This window comes from Ambystoma mexicanum, chromosome 4p (assembly GCF_040938575.1).
Source record: "Ambystoma mexicanum isolate Mex_15411 chromosome 4p, UKY_AmexF1_1, whole genome shotgun sequence".
Lineage (NCBI taxonomy): Eukaryota > Metazoa > Chordata > Amphibia > Caudata > Ambystomatidae > Ambystoma > Ambystoma mexicanum.
The window spans coordinates 903,952,654-903,969,683 of NC_090927.1; the positions used below are offsets into that span (position 1 = coordinate 903,952,654).

The 17,030-nt window shown below is 45.2% G+C and overlaps 1 protein-coding gene across 3 annotated transcripts in view; it reads left to right on the forward strand.

Moving 5' to 3' along the window:
* Positions 1-17,030, forward strand: part of MDN1 (midasin AAA ATPase 1) — a 2,688,524-nt gene that overhangs the window by 860,939 nt on the left and 1,810,555 nt on the right. For all 3 annotated transcript variants that reach the window (XM_069606482.1, XM_069606484.1, XM_069606483.1), the window contains exon 34: positions 4,077-4,328. In XM_069606482.1, the coding sequence (XP_069462583.1) occupies positions 4,077-4,328 (252 nt within the window). The remainder of the gene's footprint in view (positions 1-4,076; positions 4,329-17,030) is intronic.

The window sequence follows — 17,030 nt, forward strand, 5'->3', positions numbered from 1 at the left end:
ACGGCAAGCTTTTTTCTTCCTCCGTACTTCCTTCTGGCTGTTAATTATCCCGAACTTCAGCCTGCTGCACACCTCATTTCTTCATGCTACAGTGGCTGTTTTTTTAGCACTTCACAGCTGACTTTAAATGCCTTTCATCCTCAGGATCATGTGCGGATCTGCAGGAGCTCCCAGGAATCACGTCCTACACCGCAGCCATTAAGCCACGCCCCCTTTTCTAACAACTGTTGGCTTCGAGTCCTCCACTCAAGTAACATCCAATTTTCTTCATTTTCCATTTTTTTTGGGATGATTTTCAGAATGGGTTTTGCTAGTGGATTGTTACTTTTCTAAATAGCATCAAGGAGTTTCGCTCCACAAGGACTTTCATTGAAAATAAGCTTAGTTCTCTCCTTATCGCTGCCATAGGTGTTGAATTTTGCAGATTTAGGACTTTGTGCCAAAAACGGCCTTCCAATTTTGCCCAGAAGTTTGGTGGCAGCCCTTTCATTGCTTCTACGCCGTAAATCAATGCTGGCACAACTTTTGTCTTCTCGGAAGGATTGAGAAACGGACAAACTTTCGATTAATCATTTTTGACTGACTGATCAGGGCTTTAAGTTTATTGAACAGGTGTTCCTGCATCGGGAGTTCAACCCGGCTATTGTTCAATATAATCCCTAGGTATTTAAAGTTTGTTACCTTTTCAAGTTGTATTCCTTCTGCAGACAGCTTGATGTTCTTCTTTGTATTTCCTCCTTTTTCAAAAGACATGACTTTTGTTTTTGATTTGTTTTGTTCTAGTTTGTTCTTTTTCAAATATACGAGGAGGTTGTTCAACTGCCTCTGCAGGCCAACTTGGGTTTGGTCAATTAAGATAATATCGTCGGCATAGATCAGTTTCGAAATGTTTTCATTGCCCAGAGTTGGTGGAAAGGATCTTATCGAAGTCTGAGTTTCCATGAAGTCCGACATGTATAAGATGTGAAGTGCGGGAGCTAAAGGGCAGCCCTGTTTGATACCCCGGGCAGTGGGAATTTCTTGTGATCTCCTGCTCTATTGAGTCACACCTTTATTGATGTTTCAGTGTCCAAGGCTCTTATTGGACCCATGATTGTATTTGGAAAGTTTCGCTTTTCCATCTTGTCCCACAGGATTTCCCGGTCTCCCCGGTCAAAGGCTTGCACTAAATCAATAAATATTAAGTGCATTCGTGGTTTCCCATCCTTTACTTTCACTTTCAGTGCACTTAATAGTAAGATGTGACTTGTCGTACCCAGACCTCTCACGAAGCCTGTTTGTAATGGGTCGAAATTATCTGATTGATTTATCCAGCCTTGCAGGTTTTCCAGGGCAATTGATCCAAAGATTTTCCCTATTGTATCAAGCAAGGCGATCGGTAGATATTGGTGCGGGTCCGCTATGTCACCTGTTTTGAAGATTCGTACAATGTGTGCCCTTCTCCATGAATTTGGAAGACTACTGGTCTTTACTGTTTCCTTAAAGATTGTGCTAATAAGGAGGGCCCAGGACTCCGGGTGCATATTTAGTTGGAGGTTCGTAATTCCATTGGGACCCGCAGCCCACGAGTTGTTCAGTTTTCTTATCCTTGATTCAATTTCCTCTATCGTCCATGCGGTCTTCCATTTCCCTTCTTTTTTGGCGCTGATGACTGTGGTGGCTTTTAAAGTGGAACGCCCACGATTCGTCTCCCACACCATTTTGTAGCCTACTACTGGAGTCACCTCCCGTTGCTTGCATCAATGACCAAAAGTCTCTAGATTTTTTCCCAGACCGTGCTCGAAGCATATCTTCAGAGTCTTTTTGGTATAGAGTATGCTTATTATTTCATACCAATGCTCTAACTTTGCACTTCCTGCTCCAATTTCTCCTTAATTAATGTATCGCCCGTCTTTTTGGCTTGCCTTTTAAGCGCTCTAACTATTTGTCTTCTTGCCACTAGTGGGGCGTTGTAAACGTGTGGTTTCGTTGGTTTGGTCTCCATCCCTTTTTTCTTAATTTATAAATTCCTAGCAAAGGATGATAATCAAAGCCTGTTATTTGATATGTGGCATTTTCCAACTGGATTACATAATTTTGGGTCAAGTTCAGAATGGCCTTTTCATTTAGACGAAGTCGAGTGTTCCCATTATGCAGTTCCAGATCTGATGACATTTGTTCCGACAACTTCTGGTTAGTTTTCCACCTTGTTTGCAACAAGTTGTGATCGCTGTTTTGCGTTCTTTAGACTTCAAAGTTGTCGATAATTAATAGCAAACGCTCGTGAAACGAACGTATGATCGATGGTCATCCCTTGACCATTTCGTTCTCAAGATGGAACTATAGGGTGTTGATGTCTTGTACAGTGGAGGTTATGAAGGGCGAATACCTCCATTAGTTTCCATTTTATTCCTCTTTTGTAGGAGGGTTAAGGCTTTTATACTTTCAGTGAGTAGTCCCTTTCTTCAATTAGTGCGTTCAAGTCGCCAGTAACAATGATATTGTCGATTTTTTTTTATTTTTTTTTATTTTTGTTTTTTTTTAGTTAAGATTGAGTCTTACAGATGTTCCTTATTGACTGGATAACGACTTTAATTGCAGCAGGATTTCAGTAGGAATTGATTAATAAAATCAAAAGAAATGTTTCCTGGTTTCCTTCTGTATTATGTTTTGACCATTCAATCAAAACTGCTTGAGTCAGAGTTGTTGTCAGTATTGATTTTAAAAACAGCCCGTTGCCAGAACGAATGACAATCAATAGGCCAGCGGAGGGTCTTCCCTTGGGCCCTTTTTTAGATGAGGAAAATGCAATTTCATAGCCATCCATACTTGGTTTTGTAATCAGCCATGTCTCTTGGAGGCATAGGATATCATAGTCTCCAAGATTCACATCAGAGGTTCCTGTGAGATGGGCAAAGCCCCGGGTGTTCCATTAGCCCATCACTATCTGGTCATTTTGGCTCTGATGGTTTCTATTAGGGCTGAATGTCTGAATAAGACTGGCCTGATCCTGTTTTAATGGCTAATTCGCAGATTGTTTTTGGACTGCAATTTCTTGGGTCGGTCGTTCTGTTTTTTTGTCACCAAGTCCCTTCTCTTACTAGATATGGCTGGGTTGGGTCTTCTAAAATCATCACTTTCGTTTGGCGTCCAGCCTCTTTCTAAATCTGCCTGCCTCTACTCTCCGCCCTCTGCAACTTATCCAGAACAGGACTGCCAGGACTGAAATCTTTGCATTGGCTCACAGTGGCTGCGAAGAGTAAGTTCAAACCCTATGCATTGTCCACAAGGCCTTCTGGGGCACTGGGCCTCAATAGCTTCAACTCTCTTCCTAAATATCTTCCTTTTCGAGCTCTTCACTCATCCGCCTCCAAGTCCCTCATGGTCGGTCAGCTTCTCCAAGCAACGAGTTGGTGGTAGATCTTTCTTCAGCTGGGGCCTCCCTCTGGAACAGCCTCCCTGCCTCCCTTAAACTTGAGGAGAACCACCTCCGATTCTGGAAGCACCTCAAAACCTTTCTCTTTTATTCTGCTTTTCTCCTCCTCTCCCCTGCTAACCTCCTGGCTGTAACATGAACTGCACTGGTTACCGGGACACCCTCTGATCTCGGGCCCAGGTCCCTCCCCCGCCAGTCTCCCACACCTGCACTGTTTGCCTGGCAACCCCCGTTCTTGGGGACTGTTTCTGTATCCCTACAGTCCCCCTACCAGTACTTGACACCTGATGTCTGCACTTTACCCTTACAGTTGCCTCTTGCTGGCCGCTACTTTTACTTAGTGTTATTATCTATTCCCATGTATTGCACTGTCCCTTCCCCCATCCTATGCACTTCCGTGATCTGAATGACACCTGGCCTATTAGGATCGTTGTCTGTCCTCCCTTTGTTCCCCTTCCTTTGCCTCGTTGCGCCTTGAAACACTTGTGTATAGGCGCATTATAAATGCCATATCATATCATGCACATACAAAAAAGTATTCTTAAAGTATGTTATCAGTATATTTTGTATTGGGTTCTGAAAATACATTTTTCCCGCATGTCATCTGTCTGAGTAAAAGCGGCTGATATCATTTTCCAATCAATGCATGTTTTGGTTTCAGGAGCCGACATAGCTGCACAAATGATGGACTTCATCGAATGGCTCATTAACCAGGAGTATGGACGACGATGCATTGTTAGCGTTCGGGACATCTTATCTTGGGTCAACTTCATGAATGTCATGATGGAAGATGAAGAACCAGACAATGCTGAGGAGGACATGGACGTGGATGAGCCTGATCGGTCTCGTCTCTCTCCTGTAACTTCTTTTGTGCATGCAGCCTGCCTAGTGTACATCGATGGCATAGGAGCAGGTGTGTGGTGTGAAATGCTGTTTGAGTTTTGGATTGCAGACTGTCCTTACCGAATTTTACACTCCCCTACCTTCAAAAAGAGTTGGCATTTAATAACTGCACAATGCCTACAATGTGTGTGCATACAATTTGCGGATTTAATGAAGGCCAAAACGCTGCACATTTTGATACACAAGGGAGTGTAAAATGCAGTGTTGGGGCTATTCGAGTTGAAAAATGTTGCTCTGTTTCTTCAACCCCATATAATCAATATGGCGGATCACAACTAGAGAAGGGAGGGCAAACGCCTGCAAAGAGAAGCCTGGAACAGAAATCCCATGTAAAATTGTGATGGCTGGGCACGTGTCAGGAAGGGTAGTTGTGTTGTAAGCAGCAGGGTAATGGAAGGTGCTCTGACAACTTGCAAGTACACAGCAGCAAGTCATTCTTCTTAGGTCAGTTTTAAAAAAAAATATGTATGCAATTTATTGTAACTGGGCCTTGAATAAGGGAAACCTGACTTTTTAAAGACCTTTAGGAACTCAGTTTGAAAAGCATTTTAAACTAACGATTTGCTGTTGCACTGTTGAATGTGTTGCATCAATGATGCATTTTCTTCTCAAAACAAAATAACTGCTTGCAAATGCTTTCGCCCTGGCCCCTCACTTGGGAAATTAAATTCAAGTGGGAACCAGAGGTATTGTGTGCTGGGGTTTGTGACAGGTTAAATGCTTTTAAAGTGCAGTTGTGCGCCACTGGTGCCCTCTCTCCTTTGACAGAGTGCCACAAAGATATATATATATATATATATATATATATATATATATATATATATATATATATGAGAAGAATCATTAGCGTTTGCTTGAAATTAATATGGTCATCCATTGTTAGTAAGTCAAAGTATGGTTGGGGTAGGTGGGCAGATTTCTGAATGACCTAAACCCAAGCCTTTCTACAGTAGGTAGCTGTGGCAGAGCAATCAGACCTATTTCCAGCGTTCATGAGGGCTTCTAAGGAAGTGCAGTCAGTCCACACCATGCATGAATGAACCCACTGGTATCCTAAGAAATCTACAGTTCTAATTAGTCAAATACATATACGTAGCTTGATGGTAAAGACAAATACAGTTAATGTATAACAACAATTGTGACACAACCCACATCTATACTAACATGTAAGCCCTCCTTGGGGTAGGCACAGTACATTAAGTTAGATGAGCAGTGGGGAGATGAGGGGGAACCATAATTATAAAACACAGTAATAAAATAATTAACGTGAACCCAGATGCCAACACTCTAACACTAAACCTCTAAAACATAAAATTCATATCTACATTACACAGTAAATGCATCACCTAGTGAGGGGGAAAAGGAGCACCCTTAAAAACACAAAGCCAGAACCCACTGAAATTCCGAAGACGTGTGGTCCCACAGCAGCAACTCATTACATGCCTCAGAAAAATAGGTATGCTAAATGTTTGCAGTAATACATGGCTTCAAAACATTTCTGAGGCAGGATTGTAATGCAAGACATTTAAAATACATATAAATGCAGTGGCACAAGATCTCCCCATCTATCACCCCATGGTCTGGCCCCTCACAATATACATAATTTGTTTGACCTCTCCTGCCCCCCCCCAAGACATAATAGACCTTCTTTTATGCTCCCCATGTCTGTCTTCGGTTTCCAATTTGTCATCACGTGATCATCTGCTTCCATGTCAGTCGCTCAGGTTTGAGGTATCCGTTGTTCACTTCCTTAGGTGAGGGACGTAGGGCTGCCACCCCCTGATGCACATCCGGCCAAGAATAAGGTTCCATTGTCCTAACTGGTGTACACCAGCAGAATTGGCAAATGGGGACCAGGTGCCTTGACCCAGTTACCCAGAGGGCTCCTACTGTGCATGCCCCTTTAGAGAGCCCTCGGGCAAGTATTGCCTAAAGCCAAAAGATGGGGATGGCCAAAGGCAGTGCCTCTACCAGGTTAAGTGCTACAGCCATAAGTGGAAGCAATTCTCTTTATGGTGCCGGGCTCAGAGGATCACTCCTTTGAGTGTCTCAGCCCTGCAGCGCCTGGCATTCCTTCTTTCCTTGGCCAATGCTGGACTGGCTCATGCCTCTATCAAGGTGCACTTGGCCGCCATTTCCTGTTATACTAGGACACCGGGTAGGCCTTCCTTGTGGTTGCACAGACTTGTCAAGGAGTTAATCAGGGGCCTCTTTAGGACATTTCCACCTGTGAAGTCTCTGGCCCCATCTTGGAAACTCAATGTGGTGTTGACGAAACTCATCGGGGGCACCTTTTGAACCGGTGCATCGGGCCTCTCTGAAGTTCCTCTTGTGGAAGACTGCTTTCCTTGTTGCTATCGCCTCAGCCAGGTGGGTTAGGGAGATCCAGGCCCTGTCCTGCAAACAGCTGTACTCCTTCCACGCAACAAGGGTAGGAAGGATGCTACTGCATACACACCCCACTTTTATGCCGCATGTGCCGTCGGAGTTCCACCTCCATGAGCCTTTGGTGTTGCCGGTCTTCTTCCTTAATCCGTTGTCGCCAGCAGAGAGGGCGTTCCATTCACTGGACGTTGCTCATGCCTTGAAGTTTTATGTGGCACGCAAGAAGAGTTTTCTGAAGACTTCTCAGTTCGTCAATTTTGGACCTGTGAATCACGGAAAGGCCTTATCGAAGGCTTCCATCTCCTGGTGGCTCTCAGGCTGCATCATGCACGGTCATCGGCTGGCTAACAGGCCTCTTCTGGGCTGGCCGAGAGCCCACTCCTACAGTACCATAGCAGCAACAACAGCGTTTCTCTCTGGTGTGCCCCTGCTCAACATCTGCAGGGCTGATACGTGGAGGTCCACGCACACCTTCACAAGGTTCTACTGCGTCGACAGGGATTCCAGGGAGGAATCCCGTGTCGGGCAAGCAGTGCTAGGCAACTTGTTCACTTGAGGTGCCTGTTCCAGAGGTGAGTGTTTTTGTTGTTTCTGTTGAGCCTTGCAACCTTCCGTAGTTGTGTACATATACTGCTGTGTGATTGTTATTTATGAGCATGTGAATCCATGCCAGACCCCATGCTGAAGGTGGTTTGAGTTACTGTTTGGGACAAATCTTTGAAATGTGCGAATTCCCTTCTACCTTGGAGACCACCAGCACTTTTTGCTGGACTATAGGAACTTTTAATTTCTAACCTGGAGAGAGTGAGACCTTTTTCACTCATGTATTTTACTGTGATTTGGACTCCGTTTCCTTTGACTTTGGCGTTTGAAACTCCATAGGCATCATCTTTACATTGTGACGCGCAGCATCTTCAGTGCAGTGGCACAGGGAAGTCTTGTAGAGAAGGAGCCAAGTACCCCCATCTCAATCGACCAGTCTCTTTTACCTGTATGTTGGAAACCAAAGTATTAGACGTATACAGAGCAGCTGAATCGACAAAGAGCAGAATATGCACTCAGTCCAGTCCCAGTGAAAGGACCAATACTTAAGAGAATCTGGGCGCTGAGGTACCCATTGAGAAAACCGTATCTGCATACCCGGAAATATGATGGCCATTTGAACGAGATCCCCGAAGAAGCAGAACTAATAAACGGCAAGGATGAATGGTAGTGTTACCAGCCACTGTCAAAGTATATTATATGAAGCTGAAGTACATAAAAAGATGCAGTGATCAGAGAATGCGGATATTCTATAAGGCATCAAGAAAGCAATAAGGATAAGTGACATCTTGGGCTCAAGGTGTAGAAACGTATGCCGCAGAAATAGATGAAGATATTAAATCATTTTACACGTGTACAGATGCAGAAGAAATGTAAGAAGCAAAGTAATCGTGAAGCTAGCTCTGAATTTATTGTAAAGTAGATTGCGGTAAGCGCCAACATATATTTACATAGGAATGAGATTATGGCTGTTTCCACTAAACGTATTAACGCAGGCTGGACATTAGTAAAAATGCCTCAGTTCAGTGTGTGGCAGTTTTAAAAGCAGATATTGAATTACAGAAGCAGAACTCAGAAAGGCGAGGTTGGATGAGCCCCAGGAAGCTGAGGTCTTATGAAAACTGAAGTAAACTGACTTTGAATACAATCTTGTGAAAGAACAAACCTGTTCTGAAAGAGTGAACATAACGAGGAAGACGTCAGAGAACTATTGGAATAAAATATTAAATAACACAAAAAAGGCTTGATTTTATGGTCTTTAGTCACATGGATGCCTGAAGTAGACGAACAAGATGATCACACCTACGCAGGAAGGCAGACTCTGCTGCTCACTCCCTACTTTTCTCAAAGCGAAGAATACTCTCGGACAAAGTTCAAAAGCCTAATTGACAGACCACTGAGGTGATGATGGATTGATATGCTAATTGGTGGGAAGCTAAGGTTAAGGCAACCTCACCAGCATCTGGACGGCCAGCCTGCAAGCTGCTAAAGTAGGTGGAAAAATACTGAAGATAGAGTGCCAACCAATTGTAGAGGACCTGCATAGGGGTCCTATAGTGTGAAAACCAATGGAACGTTGTGTATTTAGTGATGTTCGTAGTGGTCAATGATAGAGGAGGGCTTAATCATCCACATGATAAATAACCATTCACGTTACTTTTTTAGACTAGTATGGATCATATACTTAGATGTTCCCACAGACACACTCACTCCCTCCGTTAGTTTTATGTAGTTTGCCACGTAGGATGGCGTTGGTTCATACGTAGGTTAGACTTCAGCAATGACGCATTTTGCTTATAAAAATACAAGTTTTTCTTAAATAAGTTGAGTTAAAGAATGAGCGTCCTCATTGATGTTCGTTATGCTCCCTGTTTTAGATACTTGATATTAAAACAGTCTACCTTTTGTCAACTTCCTGAGTCGGCTCTTATTTGGAGTATGAGTAAGATCTGCATCCCCATCCATCTCAAAGGTAATTGCCGGCCATCAAAGGAGCTGGACAGTCAAGTCCAATATCTTAGATTTTCAAAAGGTTTAAATACCTTCTCTTGGTGAAACTGTTTCCAAGAGCAGTGAAGTGAAATTTACTTTAATTACATTTTGTAACTTTCTAGACTCAGCACACACTACCTTACAATAGGGTCCTGGAGGGGTAACTTGGTATCCCCTTTGTCTAGTTTCTCATGTAACATTTTTTAGGTTACCCTTTCTACAATTAATGGCTGGTAGCAGTGGTTTACTTTTTCCTACCATTGTGTTTTTACCGCGGGCTGCAATTGCAGCTGCAGTAACACACCCATTTTGCCAAAATGGCTCGGTCGTCTTTTTTCACCATTTCTTGTTGGAAAGGTCCTTCCCTGAGATTTACTCTGCGCGCCAAACCAGGTTTGGTCCCTTTTTGTCTTTGGCGGGATTCACTGGTGAAGCCTGCATCTGGTACCAGCGTGTCTGGCAGGGGCAGGAAATGAGGGAGGTGCCTGAAACTCCCTGCGCTTTATCCCCTTGGTTACAGGAATGCACCCAAAGGTGATTGGCTGGCTGGCTGGCTGGCTGTCCTTGGAGGACAGTCACCCTGCTGTGAGTGACAGGCTGCAAATTAATGGGAGAAACCTGCATAAAAGCTGAGGCTTTTTGCTTGGAAGTCAGTCGACCCCTGGAAGAAGGAATCCGTAGAAGAACTTGGAAGAGGCAGTTACCTGCAACTCCTGGACCGTTGGTTTGCCCGGTGAAGCCCTGCTGCACTGCTGAATCTCCGAATTCGCCTAGACTAGAGAAGCCCTGCAACAGATGACTTCTCCACAGAGTGCTGGACTCCAGATGTGAGGAAAGTCCAGTAAGGTATCCGAGAACAACTGCGGTGCTGTTTGCCAGCCGCGAGGAGCTGAAACAGCGAAGTGCCGCTGATCTGAAGTTTGCCCATTGCTGCCGCCAACTTTCTATTCATAGTGCAGGAATCCCCAGACGTCCTCCCTCTTGTCCCCACGACTGAGGCCCAGGAACACAGGATCTGCAGACCTACACAGGAGCAGAAGCCAGCTGGATCCAGTTTTCTTCAAACCAAAGGTATTGCAAAACTAAGGGGACTTAACTCTTGTTGAGTAGCCTTGCTAGCTCTCAGTTACTCAAGTACTCTTGCAGAGTTGTTTGCAGATTTGCCCCTCATAATTGACTTTGCATTGATGGGGTTGAAAAGTACTTACCTGCTTAAGCATATTTGTTAACCATTGTTTTATCCTTCTAAACCCTTTGCCTTTGACATCCAACTCAGTATTGCTCTAAATGTGCCAGTGATAAGTCAATGTCCACAGTGTCCTAGTTATTTAAGTCACCTTAGGGTGTAGGAAGTGTCTGTGTGCCATCCCCAATGGTTATCAACTGAGTGTGTGTTTATTGAAGTACATTTGGTTATGATTGCTCCCTTTTAAAGAAGGCTTATTCAACTGACTGTTAAATAAATTAATAATTGTTTAATCAAGAAACCTTGTGTGTAAGAGTTTATTTGAAGAACTGTCATTGTGAAACTGTTACAACCCTACAGCTCACATTGACCACTCTTGAGATAAGCCTGGCTGCTCGGTCACTCTACCAGCTTGTGTAGTACATGCTTATACCAAAGGTTGGGATAACTATTGCCAAGAGGACAAGGCTGATGCACTCTCCCACTGGGTACTGCATACAATCTTGCTTAAGTTACTTACCTGTAACGCTTGTTCTCCAGCATGCGCCTGGCATGCAGTCACATGCGAGCCCTCCCTCATTCTCCTTTGTGGCTCTTCTTGGTTCATTCTGACACTTTACGTGCTTGCCAAATCTGAAGATTAAACCTTCAGTCTATCCAAGTAATCTGCAGCAGATTTGCCCTTATTCTGTTAACAATTCCCAGTAAGTCACTAGGTATGTCCAATGTCACCCTTATAGCATAGATGTCTATGAATAAAAAACTGTGGACCCCAACACAAATTAACAATATTTAGTAACAATTAAAATACTTAATTGATAAAAAACATATTGTCACCACTTTAAATATGCCTTACCACATACAATTCCATACAAAATGTACCTCCGGAGTTCCAATTTTCCTAACGTATAATCGCATACAAAATTATCTCAAATTCTATTTCAAATAAAAAAGAAATGCATTACAAATGCACAATTCATCACATCCATTAAATCAACAGCTCCCCAACTATAATAATCCTAAATGCTATTACCTAAAAACCCATTGTCCTTAGTTCATATATACTAGTTCTTCCATATAAACTTTTACTAATGATCTTATCAAAGACATTCCCTGTGGAAAAAGGCTCCCACTCAGTCAGTGGAACAGAACATAAAATCCAGTATTCCAGCAGAAAGTGCTGGGTGGGACTCTCATGTGGAGGAGATTGTACTTAAAAAATGAAAATCTACCTAACAAATGGCTGACAAACAAAACACTTGAGATTTTTGGTCCCTCGTAAGTCTATGGATTTAGTCTCATTGGGGATAAAAATAGTTGGTATCCCAAAAGACAAATGACCAGCAGTGGCCCAATTGAGTCTCCAACTTAACCCCCACTTTATGAGAAGTCTGAAGTGGAAAAGGATTTCCAAATCTCGTTTAAGACATGGGGAAAAAAATAACAGGTCCCCCAGGGGACATGGAAATTGACTTTCTGCCTTAACTGGAACGAATCAATTAGAAGAAAAAAATCACTTGCCTCTGTAATTTTCTTTTTGATGAATGTTCCTCGGACTGATTCCTCATCGCCCTCCTAACTTGCCCTACATGATATGATAAGTCATCTATAACGTGCCTGTACAAACGTTTTTCTAGGAATGATAAGACCAGGGAGGGAAGCCCAAGAGAGGACAAGACAAACAATGTTACTTGTCATTCAGATTGTGCGAGAAGGGGAAAGGGAGGTGGGGAAGTGCAAGGGAGATGGGAGTGAAAAACTGGGCAGCAATGCTCTGAGTAATTGCAGCCAGGGCAGCGCACCTCTGGGTAGTGTAATGAGAACAAGGGACTGTGGGAGTTATAGCACCTGTGCGTGGTAGGCCCAGAGGCAGTGCAAAGGTGACTGATAAAGAAGCTGGTATCCAGTGAGATTCTGAGGGTAGCCAAGCAACCACTCTGTACAGCAGATCGGTATGTCGGGAGGGAGAGCGCTAAAGCTGGGGTGAAGAGGAACGTTACGAGCTGCTTGCGGTCCTTCAGATGGTCCGGCTCAAGTTTTAGAGGGGCAACGTGACAATTCCAGAAAGAGGCACCTGCAGAGGAGAGATCGCCACTCCCCCCCCACACCCTATGCCCGGAGAAGCGTCTAACCTTAAGGGAGTTGGAGGTAGCTGAGCGAAGCGCTGGAGAAGGAAGTTATTTTGGAAGAGAGCGTTGGATGTAGTGTGGGCCCCGGCCCCAGAAAGCCTTGTGGACAATGCAAAGGGTCTTCAACTTGATCCTTGCAGCCAGCTGAGCCAGTGGCGAGATTTCAGGGCTGGAGAGAGTGGGCTGGAGGCCAAGGATAAGTCTTGCAGTCCTGTTCTGGAATAGTGGCAGAGGGCCGAGAGTAGACGAAATCTGATTGAGAAAGAGGCTGTTGCAGTAGTCCAGCCTAGAGGGAACCAGGGCTCTGGAGACAGTGAGCTTCTGGGGGGAAATTAGAAGGGGAAGAGTCCCTTTGAGGAGGTGCAGCTGGTAGTGGGACTTCTTGTCCGAGTTGTGAGTAGAGAAAGCGAGGGTGGAGTCTAAGATGACACCAAGGTTTTTTGCCTTGCAGGAAGCTGAAGGAAGAAGGCCCAAGGATGGGCGGCCAGAGTGAGAGGGGGAAAGCAGGGGCAGAGGTCCCAATGAGAAGGATCTGTCTTACTGGCATTAAGGCAGAGATTGTTGGAGGCGCACCAATCCTGAATCGCGCATAGCCTGGAATGAGCGCAAGACGAGAGGAGGCTGAGGGGAGCCTAAAGGAAAGCAGAGTCATCTGCATAACACTGAACGTTAGAGGAGAAGGTAGAGATCAGGTGGGCCAAAGGGGCCAAGTAGAGGTTGAAAAACCAGGGGGAGGGGATTGAGCCCTGGGAAACGCCACAGGTGTAGATAGAGGTGGCAGAGAGAAAAGGTTCAAGTTGGAACTGGGAGGGGTGGTCCAAGAGGAACGAGGTCAGCCACTCCAGGGCCTAATCCGTGATGCCCAGGTTCTCAGAGTGGATCAGGATGGTGTGGTTGACCATGTCGAAAGCAGAGGACAGATCAAGGAGGTTGAGGACAGGAGGAATGCTGGAATCAATGATAGAGAGCAGATCTTCACAAGTGTTCAGGAGAGCCGTTCCCGTGCCTTTGGCAGCTCTGAAGCCAGACTGATGGTCATGGAGACAACCAACAGATTCAGTGTGGACAGTAAGCTATGAGATGGCCAGCTTTTCCAAGAGTTTGCCCCGCAAAGGGGTGATGGAGATCAGGCGATAGTTTGCCGGGCAGGTTGGATCTCCAGACAGCTTCAGGAGTGGGTGCACAAGGGAGTGGGGAAAGTTCCAGTGGCGAAATAGTGATTACAGAAATCAGCCAGGGTTATAGTGGGGGTGTCAATATGGTCCTTGATGGCTCTGGAGGAGCAGGGGAGCACCTGTTTGTAGGACACTTGCTCGGATTTGTCTGGGAACCTCATTGGGTGGTGTCAGTGAGAAAGGGGAGAAAGTGGGAGGAGAGGGAGGAATAACCAATTAAAAGGAGATGGTCAAAGGGGGGGGCCGAGAGAGGAAGTGGAGATGGAGGACAGGTAGTCGTGAGTTTTAGCGGAGAAGTGAGAGGCCAGAGCCTTACAGAGTGTCTGGGAGGGAACAGGAGAGGTAGAGACTGCAACAGGATTGGCCGTTCCTTGCCGATTTTAAAGAGTTGGGCCGTGTTGTTGGAGGCCGCAGAGACGCGGGCTTGAATGTGTGCCCTCTTTTTTTTGGACAGGACAGAGTCTGTATTGCCTTTGGAACAGGCGGCAGGCCAATTTGTCAGAGGATGCGCTTGAAGGCCTCCACTTCCTCTCAGCTACCCTGCACTTGAGTTTCAGGACGGTGAGGTCGGAATCATACCAAGAGTTGCACTTGAAGGTAGGCTTTGGCCATTTTCTCATGACTCTGGCAGGGATGTGACGGGTGTTGGAAATAGAACGATGCAGATTAGAAAAGGCTGTGTAAGGGTATGAGTAAGCCGCAGGAGTCAGAGGCGCAGAGAAAGTAGAGGCCGGCCAAGGCATCCACTGACTCTCTTGGCGGACAGCTAGTAAACCTTTCAGTTCTGGGGTCCCTCAGCGTCACAGTGCTAGAGAAAGGGGGTGGAATAGAGGTCATGGGCACAGCACCTCAATATATTAGGGCACCAACGTCCTGTCCAGCACAGAAAGGCGTTGCGTGATGTCGTGCTGCATTTGGAGAAGGATATCTTAGATGAGGAATCTGTGAAAGGAACATCCATCAGAAAAATATTAGAAAGGCAAGTAATTTATTTTGGGTGAATAGATTCCATCTGCACCTTGATGCATGTTTTCTGCAGTTTTTCCTGGTATATGCATATTACAAAAGACTCAAATCAAAATCAATCAGTTCTCCAGCATGGGATTTGGCATGGATTCACATGCTCATGAATATTCCCCATTGTCAGGCCAGGAATGCTCTGTAAAAGAAAAAAACTGTTTCACTTTCACTTACCAACTGGATTTCTCCTCTAAACCAATCACTGTACTCTGGGTCATACTGCCCCCAGCCATTGACCACCCTCTCCCTAAGCCCCTTCTCCGGCAGATTTTTACTGCACGTTCAAGTGTTGGGAGTCCTTGTTTTGCTCCGTGAACTATTATACGTTTATTTGTCATACATAGCCTGTGTGCTCTTCTCTTCATCGGCTGACATGCGGGGATCCGTTTGGCGTTGAATTTCAGCACCCCTCAAAGGCAAGGATTGTTGAGTTCATCGAGGTTTTCATAAGGTCATCGGGCCTGCAGCGCACCTCCCTCCCTCTCATCCACCATGGTTGTAAGTTCCCTTTTCAAGCTGTGCTCCAGCTGCGGACTGCAGAACGTGCTTGTGGAGGACAAACACCTTCAATGCTTCTGTCTTCACTCGGACCACAAGGAAGGTGATTTGCAAGATCTGCTTCGGGTTTTCCAAGAGAACGATGAAGGGTCGTCACAGTAGACTGGCGGCCTGGCTAATCGCCAAGGCCTCTGTCTGTGCCCCAAGCAGGGTCATGCCTCACCTAGGACCGGCTGGCCCGAGGAGCAGGGTTATAAGTCCTTTGAGGATGCTCCATCTGTCGGGGCGGTTGGGCAAGCACTGGTGCAGTCGCACTGTGTGAGACTACACAACACTTATCTGCTTTGTATTTGGTAACCCACCTTTTGTTATAGGTCTGTACTACACAGGTTGGTAGTGTGACTGAGCAGCCACGCCTATCTCAAGAGGGGTAAATGTGAGCTGTAGAGCTGTACAAATGAAATCCGTAAATACAAGTAGCCAAGTAACACTTACACTCAAGGTTTCAGTTATAAATAGTTATTAATTTAACATTATTTTTTAAATAAGGGCTGAGAAAGCAATTCATTGTAACAGTATAAATATACTTTAAAATTATTTTCCAGAATCAAAACAAGTTAGTTGATAATCTTTGGATATGCTTCTTAGACAATTCCTATACCCTGAGATGACTTCAATCACAAGGACAGTAATGGCATGTGTATACTTTGCAGAGTCTGAGGTTGTGGAAAGGAAAGGTTAGACAGTATCTCAGTACATGTGTGGACAACTAAATCTTCCAATTAAATCTAGATAATTCTTTCCTATCAGTAACATTATACAACAAGCTACAACCTATGAGGGACAACCAATATCAAAGTCAATGGACTAGGAGAGTGTTCAGGGAGCGAGGACAGCCAGTCATTTGGGACAAAGTCTATGGTTCAGATGTACTTCTTAGATCAAAGTCTTGCACAAAGTTAGGGAGTCTTTAGAAAAAAATCATTTGGTGGGTCACAAGGTGTACAGCCTGTGAGAAGAGAGTTGGAATCAACTTTAAAGGTAAGCCAATGCAATTCCCAACTGAGAAGAGCGCGTCTAAAGGCAATTAGGCAAGTACCCCAAGCCAAAACAGTACCTCTGGTTTGAAGAAGTGTCCAGCTGGATTCTGTCTTGCTACAGCAGTGCATACCCGTGTTCCCGTGCCTCTGTTGTGGGGACAAAAGGGAGGACTTCTGGAGGGTTCCTGCAGCAGTACTTGGGAGGTCGTCGGCAGCTACGGGCTCTTTTCGGTTCAGCAGCACTTTATGGTTTCAGTGCTTAGCAAACAGCACCGATGCGTATTTCGGACACCAGTTGGACTCTCTTCGCTCCCTCGGTCCAGCACTCTGGTGAGGGGACTCTGGATCTGTAGGTCCTGCTTTGGGATCATCATTGGGAGTCTCCTGGAGCTTCAGGTTTGATTTGTTACGCGGCAGGTGTTGCACTCGCCTACAGACCCCTGGCATTGGGCACTCACAGCAACGAAGAAGCTCAGTCGGGGATGGTGGTCCAGTGGAGTTCGTCCCGGGGTTAGTTGGTCCTACTAACGCAAGGGGCGAAAGCGTTCTGTGGAGGTGAAAAAGGAGTTCAGCACAACAGCAGCGCTTCACCGGGCAATTCAAAGGTCCAGGAGGTTGCAGCAAGCTTCGTTCATGGTTTAAATGTCAGGTGTTTCTCCCAGCGGTCGCCTCTGCCTGAAGTCCCATAACCCTTGCTTTTTAAGCATGTTTCTTACATTCATGCACAACCTAGGCTGTCAATCA